Source organism: Taeniopygia guttata, chromosome 1 (assembly GCF_048771995.1).
Source record: "Taeniopygia guttata chromosome 1, bTaeGut7.mat, whole genome shotgun sequence".
Lineage (NCBI taxonomy): Eukaryota > Metazoa > Chordata > Aves > Passeriformes > Estrildidae > Taeniopygia > Taeniopygia guttata.
This window is the reverse complement of record NC_133024.1, coordinates 14,868,094-14,882,926: the sequence shown is the minus strand read 5'-3', so window position 1 is coordinate 14,882,926 and position 14,833 is coordinate 14,868,094. Positions and strand designations below refer to the sequence as shown.

Here is a 14,833-nt window from a genome sequence, read left to right as displayed (position 1 = left end):
CCTGACCCCTCAGGAAAGCTCATGGGTCAGGCTGGCCCAGGACAGAATCAGATAAAGTCTGAGTGCTGTTTCTCTGTACTGGGGGCTCCAGTTGTGAGTCATGCAAAAACATCCCACTGTCAATTCCCTTTGCAAACAAACAAACTAGAAAGGAAGTGGAAAATGAAACTCACCTAGGTGATACCACAGATGCCTTTGGTGCTGTATCATGCTGGGCAGGGCCTGCACACCCCCTTCCTTCTTGTTTGAGTGCTGCATCCCCACGTGGGGATGGGAGCTGTGTCTGTAGGGATGCCACATCATGGCAAGGAAGAGCTGGGGCACAGCCACTCAAGTCTTGGTGTGCTCACAGCCCGGACTTGTGTTAATGCAGGTACAGGGGTGAACAAGGGAAAAGAGAAGGTGGTATACTGAATTGTGGGTGTCACAGCAAGGGGAGGAAGGCATGGCTGATTAGGACTTCAAGAGATCCTAACAGTTTCATGCACAAAAAGAAGATGAATTGTGTTGATCCTGCAGATGTCTCCTCTGGGCAATGCAATTTTTAGCTGCTTCTGCAATGCAGTGACCATGTGCTCTTGTTAATTACTGCTAATTGTGGCAAGAAGTGGTCTCAAGATATTTGTTTATAGACTGCCTTGTATTGGAGAACAGAGCTTTCAAAGGACCTAAATGTGGGAGCACATATACCACTGGTATCCAATAAAAACAGATGCTTTTAAAAGTCACTGAGCTGCTTCTGAAAATCCTATTTGTGGATCTTTAGGATATAAGCGCAGCCAAGCACCCTGCCATGCCCACTGCAACCCTTCAGATGTAGAGATGTTGTGAGGACCCTGTAGGTTACAGACTTGTGGAGAATACTCAAAGCAGGCAGCCTAGCAGCTCTTCCTCACTGCTGGCCACAGATTGTTGGGTTTTGGGATTCAAGGTGACCATAAAGAGCAGAGGCAGGGATGACAGAAATCTTTGCAAACGTAGCAAAAAGAGCAGGAAGTGGTTGGGCATCTGTCATTGGTGAATAATGTATTCATTCATAGATGAACTTGAACTGAACACAAACAGGTGCTGTCCTCTTCAGAGGGAAAAGTGGGATCTTGATGTTCCTCCTTCTCTTTACTGGCAGAAGTTACAAAGATAGTGTTAGCACGCTGCTACCTATGCATATTCCTCATTGGCTTTCATGGACAGGTCTTATCAGAGTGTGTATTTTTGTCAACACAATGAAATCACCCTGGTTTCATTCTAAAGCTTTTTGTGTCAATGGCAGTTTTATTTAAATAACATAATCATATCCCCTAAAAATCCTATATATCAGCAAAAAGATTCCCCAGAGCTGCAGCCATCAGCAAAATAATACTTCAAAGGTTTGCATTGCCCACAGGTGAGGGATGAAGAAGCTGATATGCAAAGCCTTGGCAGTGTTGCTGGTACCTGTGGCAGCTCTTGTAGCTGTGGTGCCAATGCTTGTGAGCTTTGGCTGCTCCTGCTAGACAGGGAAAGCAAATCAACCCAGAAACAAATAGAAAATCTCTTAAAATTGCCCACATTAAAGCAGTCTGCTCCTGAGACCCCCAATGAGAGTTGTCAGGGAAAGTGACAGGATAAAAGTGTCTAAATACCTTTCCCAATCTATGTTTAAATAACTAACAAAAGCTATAAATACAGAGCATCTAAAACAAGCATCTTAATATCAGATTTATGTAAGTATCAGGTGCTGAAGCATACGCTCTCCACAAGACCTAGGAAACAAGTCTTAGCCAAGTCTCCAAAACAACAGAATATAATCCATCTCAGTGCCAACTTACTTACTTGTGATGCATCAGACTGGCTGATAGAGGCAGGGTAAAAAACTCCCCACTAGAGAATCACTTTCATACCAACACAAGATGAAGCAGTCTCTGTCACTACTCACTCTACCCTATTTCCCTGTCTGCCTGGCCGCACACAGGGTGAGAGCCGTCGTGTTGTGAAACCACGGACTCTTGGAATGGAAGACAAGTGTTAATGCCTAAGAGGTACCATTTAGATTTCTCTCTTATCCCAGCAGATTTGGATTACTGATTTTTATGACACTGAAAAACTTCCCATCTTTAAGATTGCCACCTGTCCATCAAATTCAACTGAAATCAGTCAAGTGGGTTTTGAAGTTACTGGGAAGAAGAGAGGAAACAGAGGTTGTTTAATGATTCTGTGAAGAGGATAACGGCAAGCTGACCAAGCTGGTTATAGTCTCTGCACTTTACTAACTTCCTTTGGTTATGTGAAGCTGTTATGTGAAGAACTGAGAATTAACACTGGAAGTGTGGGCAGATGGTGTACAGTGATAGCATTTCTGTCACTACCTCTGTTCATCAGACTCAAAATATTAAATGGGAAAAAAATCAAAAGTGGAAGCTGCATGTATCTTTCTGCAGTCTTTAAGGGAGGTAAACATTTAAGAACCTCATCCTTGTGGGCTCCAAAGACAAGAAAGGAGACTACTGACCTTGCTCCAGCTTTGTTTCCATCTTAAGTAATTTACAGTTAACATTTTTGAGGTTAGTTAACAAGCTGTTTTTGGAAAATGCCTCCCCTTCTCTTTGCAGGGTCCTTGCCATCTCCTGCAGCCGGTCAAAGATGAGACATAACAGGATGAATTTTCCTACTGGCTGTCCTCATTTGGAAGATTCCTGAAGAATAAAGTTTCTGTACTCTTATGCACTTTATTTTGCTTTGTGCTAACAGTCTGAAGAGCACTGAGGTTATGCATCAAGCATGGAAGTATAGGTAGATGGTCCTTTCTATCAGAGGGACTGGATTTCCAGTCACTCCTAAGTTTCATTGTCTTGGAGGTATTTTGAACAACTGCCATATAGACCAAAAGGCAAATCTTCAGCATGGCTTCTGGCAGATTTACCACACAAGCCTGAGGTCAGCACAAGAGCAAGATACAGACCTGCTTTACTGCACCAATCACAAGCATCCAGTGTAGACAACTACTTTTGAGCAAGCCTCCTTCAAAATCCTCAGTGAAGTTCATCAATAATATACTGCATTGTATGACTAATTTAATCTCAAAATGATGTCTAAGAACATGATGTCCCCATCTAGATGCCTGAAATGATCATTCACACCCTAAAAGCGACTTTGTCCCTCAAATGGCTAGAAATAGAGCATAGATGACTCTCCCACATGGACACATCCCTTGCTGCCTAGTGGCAGTGAAGTGTTTAGAAGACACACTGCCCTCAGTTAAACCTAATGCCAGATGTTTGGCTCAGCTGTCATCATTCCCCCTTTTACTCTTCAGTCAATTATAGCAGCAGTTATTTGTGATTTCCAAATGCCCACCCAGAGCATGTGAGCAGTGCCCATGCCTGGACAGACCCATCACCAGAGTGCTGCAAGCCACGGGCCGGGTGATCTGTCCAGCCTTCAGCAGAGAGGGAGAAGTACCTTTGGTACCTGTGGCTGTTGTGCAAACCACACACTGGGCAGTGGAACAGTGGCCATGAGAGAGTAAGAACCTGGCTGAGATGCATCTCACTTGTATTTTCACAACCCATTGATCATCCAACTCCCATTAACTTCGTATTTGCATGAGTATTTAGAGTAAATGGAGTTAGGCCCCTCAGGTCCTTAAAGCCTGGATGTGGGCTGCAGCCTGCATTGTGAGACACTTTAATATATTTTTAACTCTGTTCCTTAATAAATATTTAAGAAAAATGAGGTTTATCCTCCCCTAGTTGCCTGTCATCACATGCATGACTCGAGCTGCACTGCACACTCCAGCCCCAGTCCCACCACACCCTTCCTGTGCTCCACACACCTGCGTGTTGGGAGAAACAGGGAAAGGCCACTTAATTGTGGGAGAAAGTTCACAACTAGGGAAGGAGCTCACAAGTTTACAGAGAGCAGCAAGTGATGTCAAAGCCTACTGGTGATGTGGCTTGTCATTCTGGCTGGGAGGGGAGGGGCAGGCTGGGGAAGAAGCACTTAAAAGAGGCTGAGGAAGTAAACCTGCCATGCCACTGCAAAGCAGCCCTTCAGGGAAAGCCAATTACCTACCCAGCCTCCTGGAGATTACAAGGAAGAGCACCTTGAGGTGAAACAAAGGAGAGATGAGTGGGACAGCAATGAAAGGACTTGGGCTGCTCATTTTCAGTGCAAGTGAGTACTAATTTGGTTATGTCCTCAAGGGCTGGGTGGAAGGAAACAGCACTACAAAGTACAAGGACTCCAGTGCACTTTGTGTGTCCCTTTCTTGTTTAGTGAAGATTCCTTTGTGTTTATGGCCAGACATGCAGGCATCTCCCAAAACTGTCAGGAGTGGGAGAAAATGCTGTTCTTCATGAAGCTGGGAAGTATTTTTCATAAATTGCTTTCTTGGTTTCTGTTAATACGATATTTATCTCTGAAGAAGGAACTTCTTCTGTAAGTCTCAGTTCCACTGCTTTTTATCCTGTCTCATATTCTTATATCAATGTTCCTACACCTTATTCCAGGCTTCAGACCAAGCTACGCACATGGGAATTGCTTGGGGTTTTATAACTAAAAATCCTGAAAACCTCACTTCAACAATAAGATCCACAAAAAGGAAATTCACAAAGTTCAAAGTAATCAGAAAAAGTAGATGGGCTCCATACGCAACAAATGTGACTTGGGTCATGGTTTGATGATCATTATGTAACTTGTGAAATGCCATTGATATTCACTCTCCTTTTTCATTATTCTTACCTTCCATGCTATGCAAATTAAGTATGGGGAATCTTTCAGAGAAATAAGTATGCAAATGAAGCTTCTTTTTTTTTGCTTGATCAGAATCTCGATTTATTTCAGCAAACAAAATACTCCTGTAATTGTATTAGTTGCTCTTCACTCTGTTAACAATTATTCAGTAAGGAATGTGAAAGTAGAAATGTCACTTTGATTTTCTTCCTTTGTACAAGTACAAATCTCTAAGCAGAGGGAGAGAAAACCTTTCTCATTTTTAAAAATGTTATAAACATACAAAATGTCTCTCACATTCTTTAAAACGTTATAAACACACGAAGTGATAACACACAAAAAAGTAACTCTGGGACTTAAATCTAGACATTGTCTCTCTAGTAGTATGTAGGCTATTTGTCCTCTCTTGTTTTTTGGAGTTCTTTCAGTATTTGCTTCCCCTCCCTTCAGCCACATTTTGAACAGATTCTGTTTCCACTCAGAAAAAAAAAAACCAAAAACAACCTGAAACCACAACTTTCAAATGTGCTGACTATGAAGTGAAATGTGGTGAGAAGTGGGAAGGAGGAAATCAGCTCGAATCAGTGACATCCCAGAATGAAACTGTTGCTTCCCTGAGAGAGGGAATCTCTTTCTGGGATGCAGAAAGAGATGTGGGTGACAAATGAAAAGCACCAGAAGCAGTGGGACGTGAGGGTGACAGATGAGTAAGTGTGTCACAGGCTGTGCCTCGCATGCAGTGTTGGGTTCAGCTGTTCCCCAACTCTGCAACAAATACGTCTGGAAGAAAAAGATCTCATTTATTGTAGGATTTGACTCATCCAATTGGAAGAAGGAAAAGAAATCTTAGGGGTGGGTGGTTTCTTCTCTGCCTCAGGGCTGCATTTATGACCTGCCAGTGGATCCCAGCCCAGTGGAAGCAGTTTCTGAGTGACAAAAAGATCAGGAAGTGGGTTTTGCTCCATCTCCTAGTACAGACAGTGGTGCTTTTCACCTAAATGCACAAAAGCATCTCTATCCAAGTCATGACAAGCAAGGAGAAAGCTTTCACAGGTATCTCTCATAAGGAGGTCATATGAAAACAGTATTAAGAAAAACCCCTGGAGGTATGTAAACATGTGCCTTGCCCTGGGTGCTCCAGAGCAGGGAAAGATCTGGGAGTGGCTGCAATAAAAGCAGGTTAGAAATACTTTGCCCTGGTTTCCTTCTCGTATCTGTTAGCAGTTGTAAATGAAATAATGCTCACAAGAAGAGAAGCCACCCCTGCCATGTCACAGAGGAAAAGGTGAAAACACACCTCACTAATGAACTGTGGGAGCCCACAGAACAACCCGGTGGTTGAGAGCATGCAGAAAGATGGGAATTTAGGCTAAAAGCAGATCCCTGTGCCAACTGTCCCATGGCACCCTGTGTAATTACCTGAATTGTGACCCCAGGTTCTTAATGCAGTGACAACACAACCTTTTGGGTCCCAACACTGTTATTTTCTACAGGACTCTTGTTCAATACTAGTCAAGGATGTGGCAGTGCTCAGTTTCTGACACAGTGCAGGGAGCTGTGCGCTTTTCCTGTCTTAAAAAGTGGGTATTCACAACCGGTTTGCAACTCAAGGTGCAATCTAGAAATCCTTTGCTCTCCCTTACACATTACACTTCCTTATAGATCTAACCTGGACAAAGATATGGCAGAATGAGGACCCAAAGTTTGCTAGGTGGCAACTTTTCAGATTAATCCTCTCCAGGGAATGGTGACTCAGCTTTCAGAAGTAAACTTTCACCACCACATACAGCATGCCCCTCATGGGGGAAGCTCTCCTACTCTTTCCTCCTCACTGCACCACCTTCCTCTTTGCCATGGGAGCACCTCTGGGCAGCACTTCCTTCCTTGCCATTTACCATTTTCCCAAATGATTTCCACAAATGATGGAAATAATGGAAATTTATTTCATTAAAAAAGAAACAAAACCAAAACCTCAAAGCAACAAAGACAAACGCAGAACCCACACCAACTGTTAGGAGAAAGCAGGTGTTTTTAACCATGGATTCCTCCAGACATGAAGGTCACCTATGGCAGGGCAGACATAAATGTCCAGCTCGATTCTGAGAATAACAAAGCCTCACCCACCAGGCAATGATAAGATACGATGAATTAAGAGCAAGTCAGAGGGAATTCAGTGCAAGAAGAAACACCTGTCCTGTGCCCTGCATGCTTCCCCAGGGCACAGAGGGATTTCTGTTTTATTCAACTCTCAGCTATTCCTGTACTCCAGAGGCAGGAGCTGGAGTTCTTGAAGAAAGGTGACTACTACCTTACTCATTTTTAAAAAATACTAAAAGCTTTTCTTCCTTTGTTTCTTTCAACCACTGTTTGCTTCTCTAGGTTTTTCTATTTTCAGGGATGAAAAACATGAACAGGTTTTGATTCTCTAGCACAAAATGTCACTTTTCTATGGATTTGGATCGAGGCAAGTCATTTGACAGTTTTCCTGATCCTTGAAATTTGACAATATCAGTTTGTTAGTTTAGCCTGAATCCTTAAGACTGCTGATGCACTTGTAGTATCTGTTTATCTGTCTCCCTCTGTACATTCTGAACTGTCAAAGGGTGTCAGTCACACTGAAGGAGGGCTCAGGAAAAAAAATAACGCATCTTTCTAAACTCCATGGCAATGTATGAGTAGGCGAAGAAGAGGAAAGCAAGGAACAGAGAGCAGAGTTTAGCTCTAAGCCATCCTGTGCAGCAGCTTCCCAGAGCCAATCAGCTCCAGCACACATCACCTCTTGCTCAGTGGGGAATGTCCTGGATGGCAGGGAATGAGGGCTTATTGTGGCATGTAAGGAAGCCAAAGAGACTACCTTGGAATCCAGATGTTGTTATTTTTGCTGAGTGCAGCAACTACTCTCTTCCTAGTTCTGGTGCCTGCTCACGCCCTCATTGTGGAAGCACCTGAGAAGCAAATCCGAGTGGCAAGAGGAAGAAACGCTACCCTGCGCTGTAATTTTAAAACAAACTCAGCTGCTGACAGAGGAGACCTGGTTGTCTGGAAGAAAATCAATAGCAAGGTAAACTGAGCTGCATAAAGAAACAGGTGAGAGGGCATCCAAGAAGGGGCAGGAGATGGAAGCTGTGAGTGGGAATGGATGTTGGAAGAAAAAGACTTCTTCCAAACTCTTTTTAATCCCAGAACTGTGCAGACAGAAATGCTGAGTCTAGACGCAATTTATCTCAAATCCACCGCACAACAGTAGGCCAGTCCCCACCCCTCTTCCTCCTCTCCCTTGGTCTTACAGTGTTTACTGAGGATACATCACTGTATGTATGTGGGGTTTACATCTATCAAAACATGTGAAACACTCTGATAATTTCTAAAAATATATGTATATATAAATGTGTATGTCTAATACACGTATCTTTGATACTATACAAGTTCGAAGTTGATGATAACAGTACATGGAGAGATTCTTGAGGTCTCCTACATCCATTTGAAGTATTGGAAGGTTAAGAAACTTTTGAAGTTCTCCTTGAGTGCTTGGGAATTAGTGAGAGGGGAAGCAACCTTTGGAGATCTCCTTGCAAGAATTGTCAAGGCTTTATTTGGAGATCCTTGCTGGGAGAGTCTGTGTAACCATAGGGCAATTTGACTGACATGGGTCTCAGACAAGTCTCATGCTGTCCCCTCCTCATGGTGAGGAAAGGTGAATAACCCCCAGCAAAGGAAATCAGTTGTCTCTGATTTCAGATAAGGTGTGAGAAGGGGATTCCAGATGGAAACAGAGATCCTTTTGAATTCCTACGTTTTTCTTGGCCTTTTCCCAAACTGCTGCAGTTTAAGGTCCTCTTTTCCACGCTGCTCCTTAAGAGTGGGCTGATGAATCGAGTTCGATAGCAGACGCACACAGAAGGAACCGAGGCTGACGCTGTCCCCTCCGTCTGTGCCAGGTTGACGCGGTGTCGCGGTACTTCGATGGGCTGGTGCAGTATGGGGAGGGCTACGACCACCGCATCCAGTTCATCGGCGACGTTGACAGCGGGGACATCAGCATCACCATCGGCGCCGTCACCATGGAGGACAACGGCACCTACGTCTGCAGCGTCCGCCTCCGCGACGACCCCCCGCGCACCTCCGCGCTCCAGGACCTCTTCGTCCTCGGTGAGGTGACACAGGCACTGCCACAGCTCTGGCAGGCACACCTGCCCTTCCTCTAGTGCCCACAGTGGTTTAAACAACAGGCTTTCTAATAGCAAAAAAAAAATAATTGTCATCCCCAATTCCACCTTTGGTGTTTTCCTACTCCTATGGAAGGATGCTGGGATGTGTAGAGCACGTAACTCCCTCAGACAGCAGCTGGCTGTAGAAAACAGCCTTTAGAGCTGTACAGCTCACTTTCCTCATCATCCAGGCATCATTACAGGGCTTTCCTCACCCCCCTGTGGCCTGTCATACTCCAGTTATCAAAGGATGGGTCACCTAACACTATCAGGCATATCCCAAAAAGCGTCTTGCAATTCCTTCTTGGCTTTCCGGTGCCAAAAAGGGAAAAACAAATTAGAAACAAATTAGATCCAAACTCACTTTCAGTTCCTTTAAAAGGTGCAAGACCAGCCTCTGCTTGCAAGAATAAAACCCACAGATGCAGATGCGCTGAAACAAGAAACTGCTTAATTAGTTAAATACAGTTCCTATTTTCTTCCTTCAGTTGCACCATCGAAGCCTGAATGCAAGATTCTGGGGACACCAGAATATGGACAAACAATCAACCTGACCTGTGCGTCTCACGAGGGCTCCCCAACACCCAGATACACCTGGAAAAGCTTCAATATGCAAAATGAACCCCGTTTGCTACCATACACAGAAGGTATGGGAAATCCAAAGACATCAAGGCATTGAGCTCTCCGCAGTTGAGGGCTGGAAAGATTTTAAAATGCAAATACAAAACACCCTTAAGGCTTATTCTAGGATATTCTCTGAACAGGAGTTTGAAAAGTTGTCCTTTTGATACAGGACATGCTCAGGAGTAACTTAGCAGGGGGAAAAGGACTCTTACCAGAAGTAAGAATGGTCAGAAAGACTTAAACTCCATCTCTCCCCTAGTGAGAAAGCTGGATGGCTCTGGAAGCAGCCAGAAGGAATTATTTCTCAATTGCTGGGAGTAAGACATAACATGAGGAACAACACTGAGTTTTCTAACTGTCTTTACATCCCAGCTTGCTTGACACCAAGCAGATCTCTTTCTAAACTGAAGGAAACAAAAGCTGGCTCTGGAAGCTTTCTTCCAGAGATGACCCCTCATCTAGAGGAAGAGGATATGAGAAAGTTACACCATTGCTACTCTGAGCATGAAAAAGGCTTCTAGTTCTTTAGGACTGACACACAGGCCCTAATATTTTATTTGCTTTCATTTTAATTTAGAATCTGGAAGCAAAAAGGAGCTGAATTTCCACAACAGGAACCATTTCTACAGAAACAAGCGTTTAAGACTCTTTTTTAAAGTGTATCAGTGACAGAGGACTCAGATTTATTTCATTAAACAATTTGTTTTCCTGGCCTGTCCAGCTTCAGGAAGACAAAGTGTCTGTACCTACCCTTCCTGGTTTAAGGGAAGTAAACTAAAGATGCTCAGACTCCACAGGATATTCCACACTCGCAGCCGATTGTTGCATAAAATATGTATCACCAGGGGCAGGAACTTCATTCATTTCAATGGCCACTAAGTGGTGCCAGCGCATCACACACAGCCCTGAGCACAGCGGGGACTTGGCACAGCAGCAGCTTCTGCTGTCACCCGGTTCTTCCCTGGGACAGGAGTCTCTGCTGGCCCATTCCCACCTCATTTCTGCTCTCATCGGAGCACCCATGGCCAAGCCCAGTGCTGAGTGTCCCCAGGTGACTCGGGCTGGCTGGGTGCCCTCTTGTCACTACAGGTAATTGCCTTCTGTGCTAAGCAAGTCCCACTGCTGCAAAGCATGCAGAACCCCCTCAGGAGACACTTCAGAGCTCACAGTACCTGACCCTCATTTTTCCCCACTTCATTCACTCAATCATTTTTGATTTATCAGAAGCATTTAAATTCCACTTCTAGACTGAAATTTTGAAAGCTACAAACATCATACACACACCCCCCCCCCCCACCAAAAAAAGAACCCAAAAAAACCCCCCAAAAAACAGGAGGGAGACAAGTAAATACAAGGAGTATGTAGAGACTGAAAGAAAATAAAAAACTAAAAATCAAGCAAGCATATGGCCTGTCATTTCTCAGTTTGCTTGCTCTTCTACTATCTGGCACTAGATGCCAGCAAATCCTAAATGCAAAAAAGTGAGATCTCAGGGAAACAGCAAAGCAATCAAAAAGTATTCAGTCTTTTGCTTTCAGAGAAGGGATCTGGACCTCTTTCACAAGCAAAAAGCATGGACTACACATACCCATATCAGCTGGAGATATAACAAACAAACTGACTGCCTGAGCAGACAGAGCTGAGCTTCAGCCTGTGGTTCTGAGCTGTGTGAGGCTGGACAGAAAGCATCAGCATCACTGCAATCCTATCACTAGAGTTCTTCTTTGTTTATTTACATAGCCTGTGTGGCTTCTTATGACTAGAAAACTTTTCTCCCCACTGCTAAATAATTGATATCTGAACTTCTAGGAGCTGCAGGACTGAAGAGCTTTCTCTTGTTGAACAAGTTAATTCATCAAGATGGCCAGTTCTCAGAGCCAGGTCCTGATTTGGGTATCTAACATTTCTGAAAATCCAGCACCAAAAATAAAAAAACCTTTCCCTAAGCACTGACACTTCTCTACCTTCCACCTACAATTTTTTTTCTAAAAGGAATGTTCAAATACCACATGCTCCCTGTAATCAAAACAGCACACTTCTGTTTATCCTCCCACAAATCACTCTAAAACCTAGGGATGAGCATGGCGGCTCCCAAGCAAGGCAGAGCAATCCATCAGCTTTAATAACCTCTCATCACTCCAGCCACCCTGGGCTGGAACTGGAGGGCTGCTGTTGCTACTTTCTTCCCTGCTTTAATTCTTATCTTTTTTGGCCTGATTTGTGTTTCACAACAGGGCAACAAATAACTCTGAAGAACATCTCAGCAGACACCTCTGGCTTTTACATCTGCACTGCAACAAATATTGTGGGAACAGAGTTTTGCAACATGACAGTCAGCGTCGTGCCACGTAAGAGATGGGGCTGCCTTGGGGAAAAGAAGTACCAGAAAGAACATCTTAGCTCAGAGTCAAAGCATTAAAGGAGGGGAATGTTATCATTTGGTTTCTGCACGCCTTTAAGAGAGACCCTCTCCAGTGGTTTACATGCTGGCAGAGCACTCAGTAACTCATTGGGTTAGTCCAAAAATGACAAAAAAAAGCTCTGTGGAGTCAGACAGCACTGAATTTGCGATGTCTAAAACAAAACTTTATAGACAAAGAAAAGCAGGTGTTCAGTTCCCTCTCAGTAGCTAACTGCTCCTGTACTACCCAGTAGAGAATTATTTCCAGTTGCTGCAGTCAAACAAATGTGGCTTCCACATTGTTTGGTGGGGGGGTTTGAAGTGCAGTGATTGTGCTGATCCCCTTAGACATCCTTCCCCCTGCTAACTCCTCCCTTCCCACGCAGCATCCATGAACATAGCTCTGTATGCTGGCATCATTGGGGGAGTTGTTGCTGCCATTGTGGTGATTGGGATCATTGCCTATTGCTGCTGCTGCCGGAAAAGCAAGGACACCGACTATGAGATGACGTGAGTAGCTCTCCCTCCAGCAGTGAATGGAACAGATGATGGGCTCTCCTTTTCCCTCCAGCATCAACAGATAAGAGTAGAAAGCTAGGGAGAAAAATATCTGGGGAAGTATGCACTGCTTTCTCTTTTCACTGTCCACCCCAGTGGTTCCCCTCTCTCCTCATGGAGATGCCCAGGAGTCCCAGACACCTTTGTGCCTCTGGGTAGAATCAAATCATTCAAACCTTGGATGTGAATTAGCACACATGCTATGAGAAAACACCGAGTAGCTCCCACACCTCTTGCATCACCAGCAAGACTGAAGTCATGGACTTCAGCTGGGTGCAGTTCTAGAGCAGCTTAGAGCAGTTTAAAAGTATCCTAACACAAAACCTCTTCAGCGAGGCTTCTGGATGGTTTTGATTAACATTTCTACTCCTGAACAATGTTTTAGGGTGCAAGAAGACAGAAATGAACCTTCCAGGCAGATGCCAACAAGGCATGAGAGCATAGGGGAGGATGTGGAGAATGCATGAATGAAGAAACCACTGTGATCTCCAGGATCTGCTGAAGCACAGACATAACTGTAGAAAAGAAATCAATCCCTCTTTCTTACTGCAAGAAGTTAAATTATAAAATGAAAGCCAAAGGCTCTGCCTTCAAGTTCTGGGAGAGAACATTCTTGCTTCCCTGGAAATAAGTGCTTGATGTACAGTGAGCACCAACACACACTCATAACAGAAAAATGCATGTGGAGCACTGCTGCACCCAGTCATCCAAAAATAAGCAGTCTTCCAGACTTCCAACTTTCTGAAAAAAGAAACCAGTCAGGTCTATTTGGAGAACAGAGGAACAGAGCTGCTGATATATCCCCAGATCCACAAAAGGTTTGAAAGTCACCAACTGCATTTCATCAAGGAAGGGTGGTCTTGTTTACTGAGTCATGCAAATGTCACAGCTCTCACCATTGTCCAACACAGAAACTGTTTTTATGGAGGTTGAAGCAAGATGATTTTTGAAGACATTTTATTAAATGTGGGTTTTGTATGTACTGTACATGCACATAAAAATAAATATATGGAAGAAAAAACCATCGATGACCATTGAGTCTCCTATTTGGGACAAGAGTACATAAAAATGTCACAGATAAGGTAAGAACTTAGATGGGCAGCTGATAAGAACTAGAAACATACTAGTAGCCTATCTACTGTCAGACTCCTGAATTTCTGAGTTCTAGCTCCCAGAGCTCCTAATTTTCATTACATTACTTTTTCCTGCTGACTGTTGCATGGGCAAGTCAGAAATAGTCCATTGCTCCTGCTGCTTCTGAAAAAATGACAACATGAGAGCATGTACATGGCAAGTACATCCTTAATTAAAAAAAGGTAGGGGGGTGGAAGGAAAAAGGAAAAATAGCTTTTTGTTCAAAACTGTAACTATCAGAAGAACTGCATTTTATGTGCAAGATGTGTGCAAATGTGGAAGGAAATCCTACCACTGGTATCTTTGGAAGAGAATGGACTGTCCATCCCCAAGGACTATCAATTAAAAGCTTACTTTTTTAAGATACTTTTGCAGTAAAATATTTATCCTTTCAAAACTCCTTATTGCATCTTCAACTTTGGGAGTGTCAGCAATGCCTCCCACATACCCTTTACCCCCAGACAGTTACTGTAATAAATATCTAAGATTTAACTTCAAAGAAGAACCAGCCATCCTCCCACACATGACCAGTATTTTCTAGATTTCAAACTATGAAAACCACCCTACCAGAACTGTAATTCTGGCTTGCTTTCTGGCTGCCTTTGTTTTACATAATACTTAAAATACAATTGCTCATTTGTAGTAATAACAACTGCAAAGATCAACAACAGTTCTTTACAAAGAACACAAAAATCCAAATCTCTGGCAGTGGATAACCTGAAATGCAAGACATTCTGAGGACCTCTTCTCATGATGCATGAGAAAACTTTGCAAAAATGGATGGCTAAGAAAGAACATTGCACAGAGAAGCTGAAGGCAGATAAAAAAATTTGGTGCATAGCTCAGAAGCAGAACCGGTATGTATTCCAGTCTCATTGTAACAAGCAGGGATAGTGTGAATTATCTAATTACCATTGTAATACATTTCTACTGTGAAACAAAAGCTATTTCTTTTGTAAATGTTACAGACATTAGTCAGCACAACCTGTTTCCTCCACCAGGAATAACAGAGAGGGATAACAGTGTGGATTCTCAAAGATCTTAACTGGAAAGTCCAGAAAAAGGGCTTGAAAGTCATCAGCAAAAAAATGCCAGAATATAGGCAGAAACTGGCAGCAGCCACTAAACAAACCATTGTAACCCTCTGCTACCTGTCCCACACTCTTCACTTTTAGGATAGGTGAAGTTGAATTGCTGT

General features: G+C 43.5%; 1 protein-coding gene across 1 annotated transcript; it reads left to right on the top strand.

Annotated features, from left to right (window-relative positions):
* The first annotated feature begins 3,991 nt into the window (after positions 1-3,991).
* Positions 3,992-13,525, top strand: GPA33 (glycoprotein A33). The gene is made up of 7 exons (XM_030263552.4): positions 3,992-4,152; positions 7,620-7,771; positions 8,649-8,859; positions 9,407-9,565; positions 11,777-11,890; positions 12,330-12,453; positions 12,887-13,525. The coding sequence occupies exons 1-7, from the start codon at positions 4,104-4,106 to the stop codon at positions 12,966-12,968; spliced, it is 891 nt and encodes a 296-aa protein (XP_030119412.4). The 5' UTR covers positions 3,992-4,103; the 3' UTR covers positions 12,969-13,525.
* Positions 13,526-14,833: the final 1,308 nt, after the last annotated feature.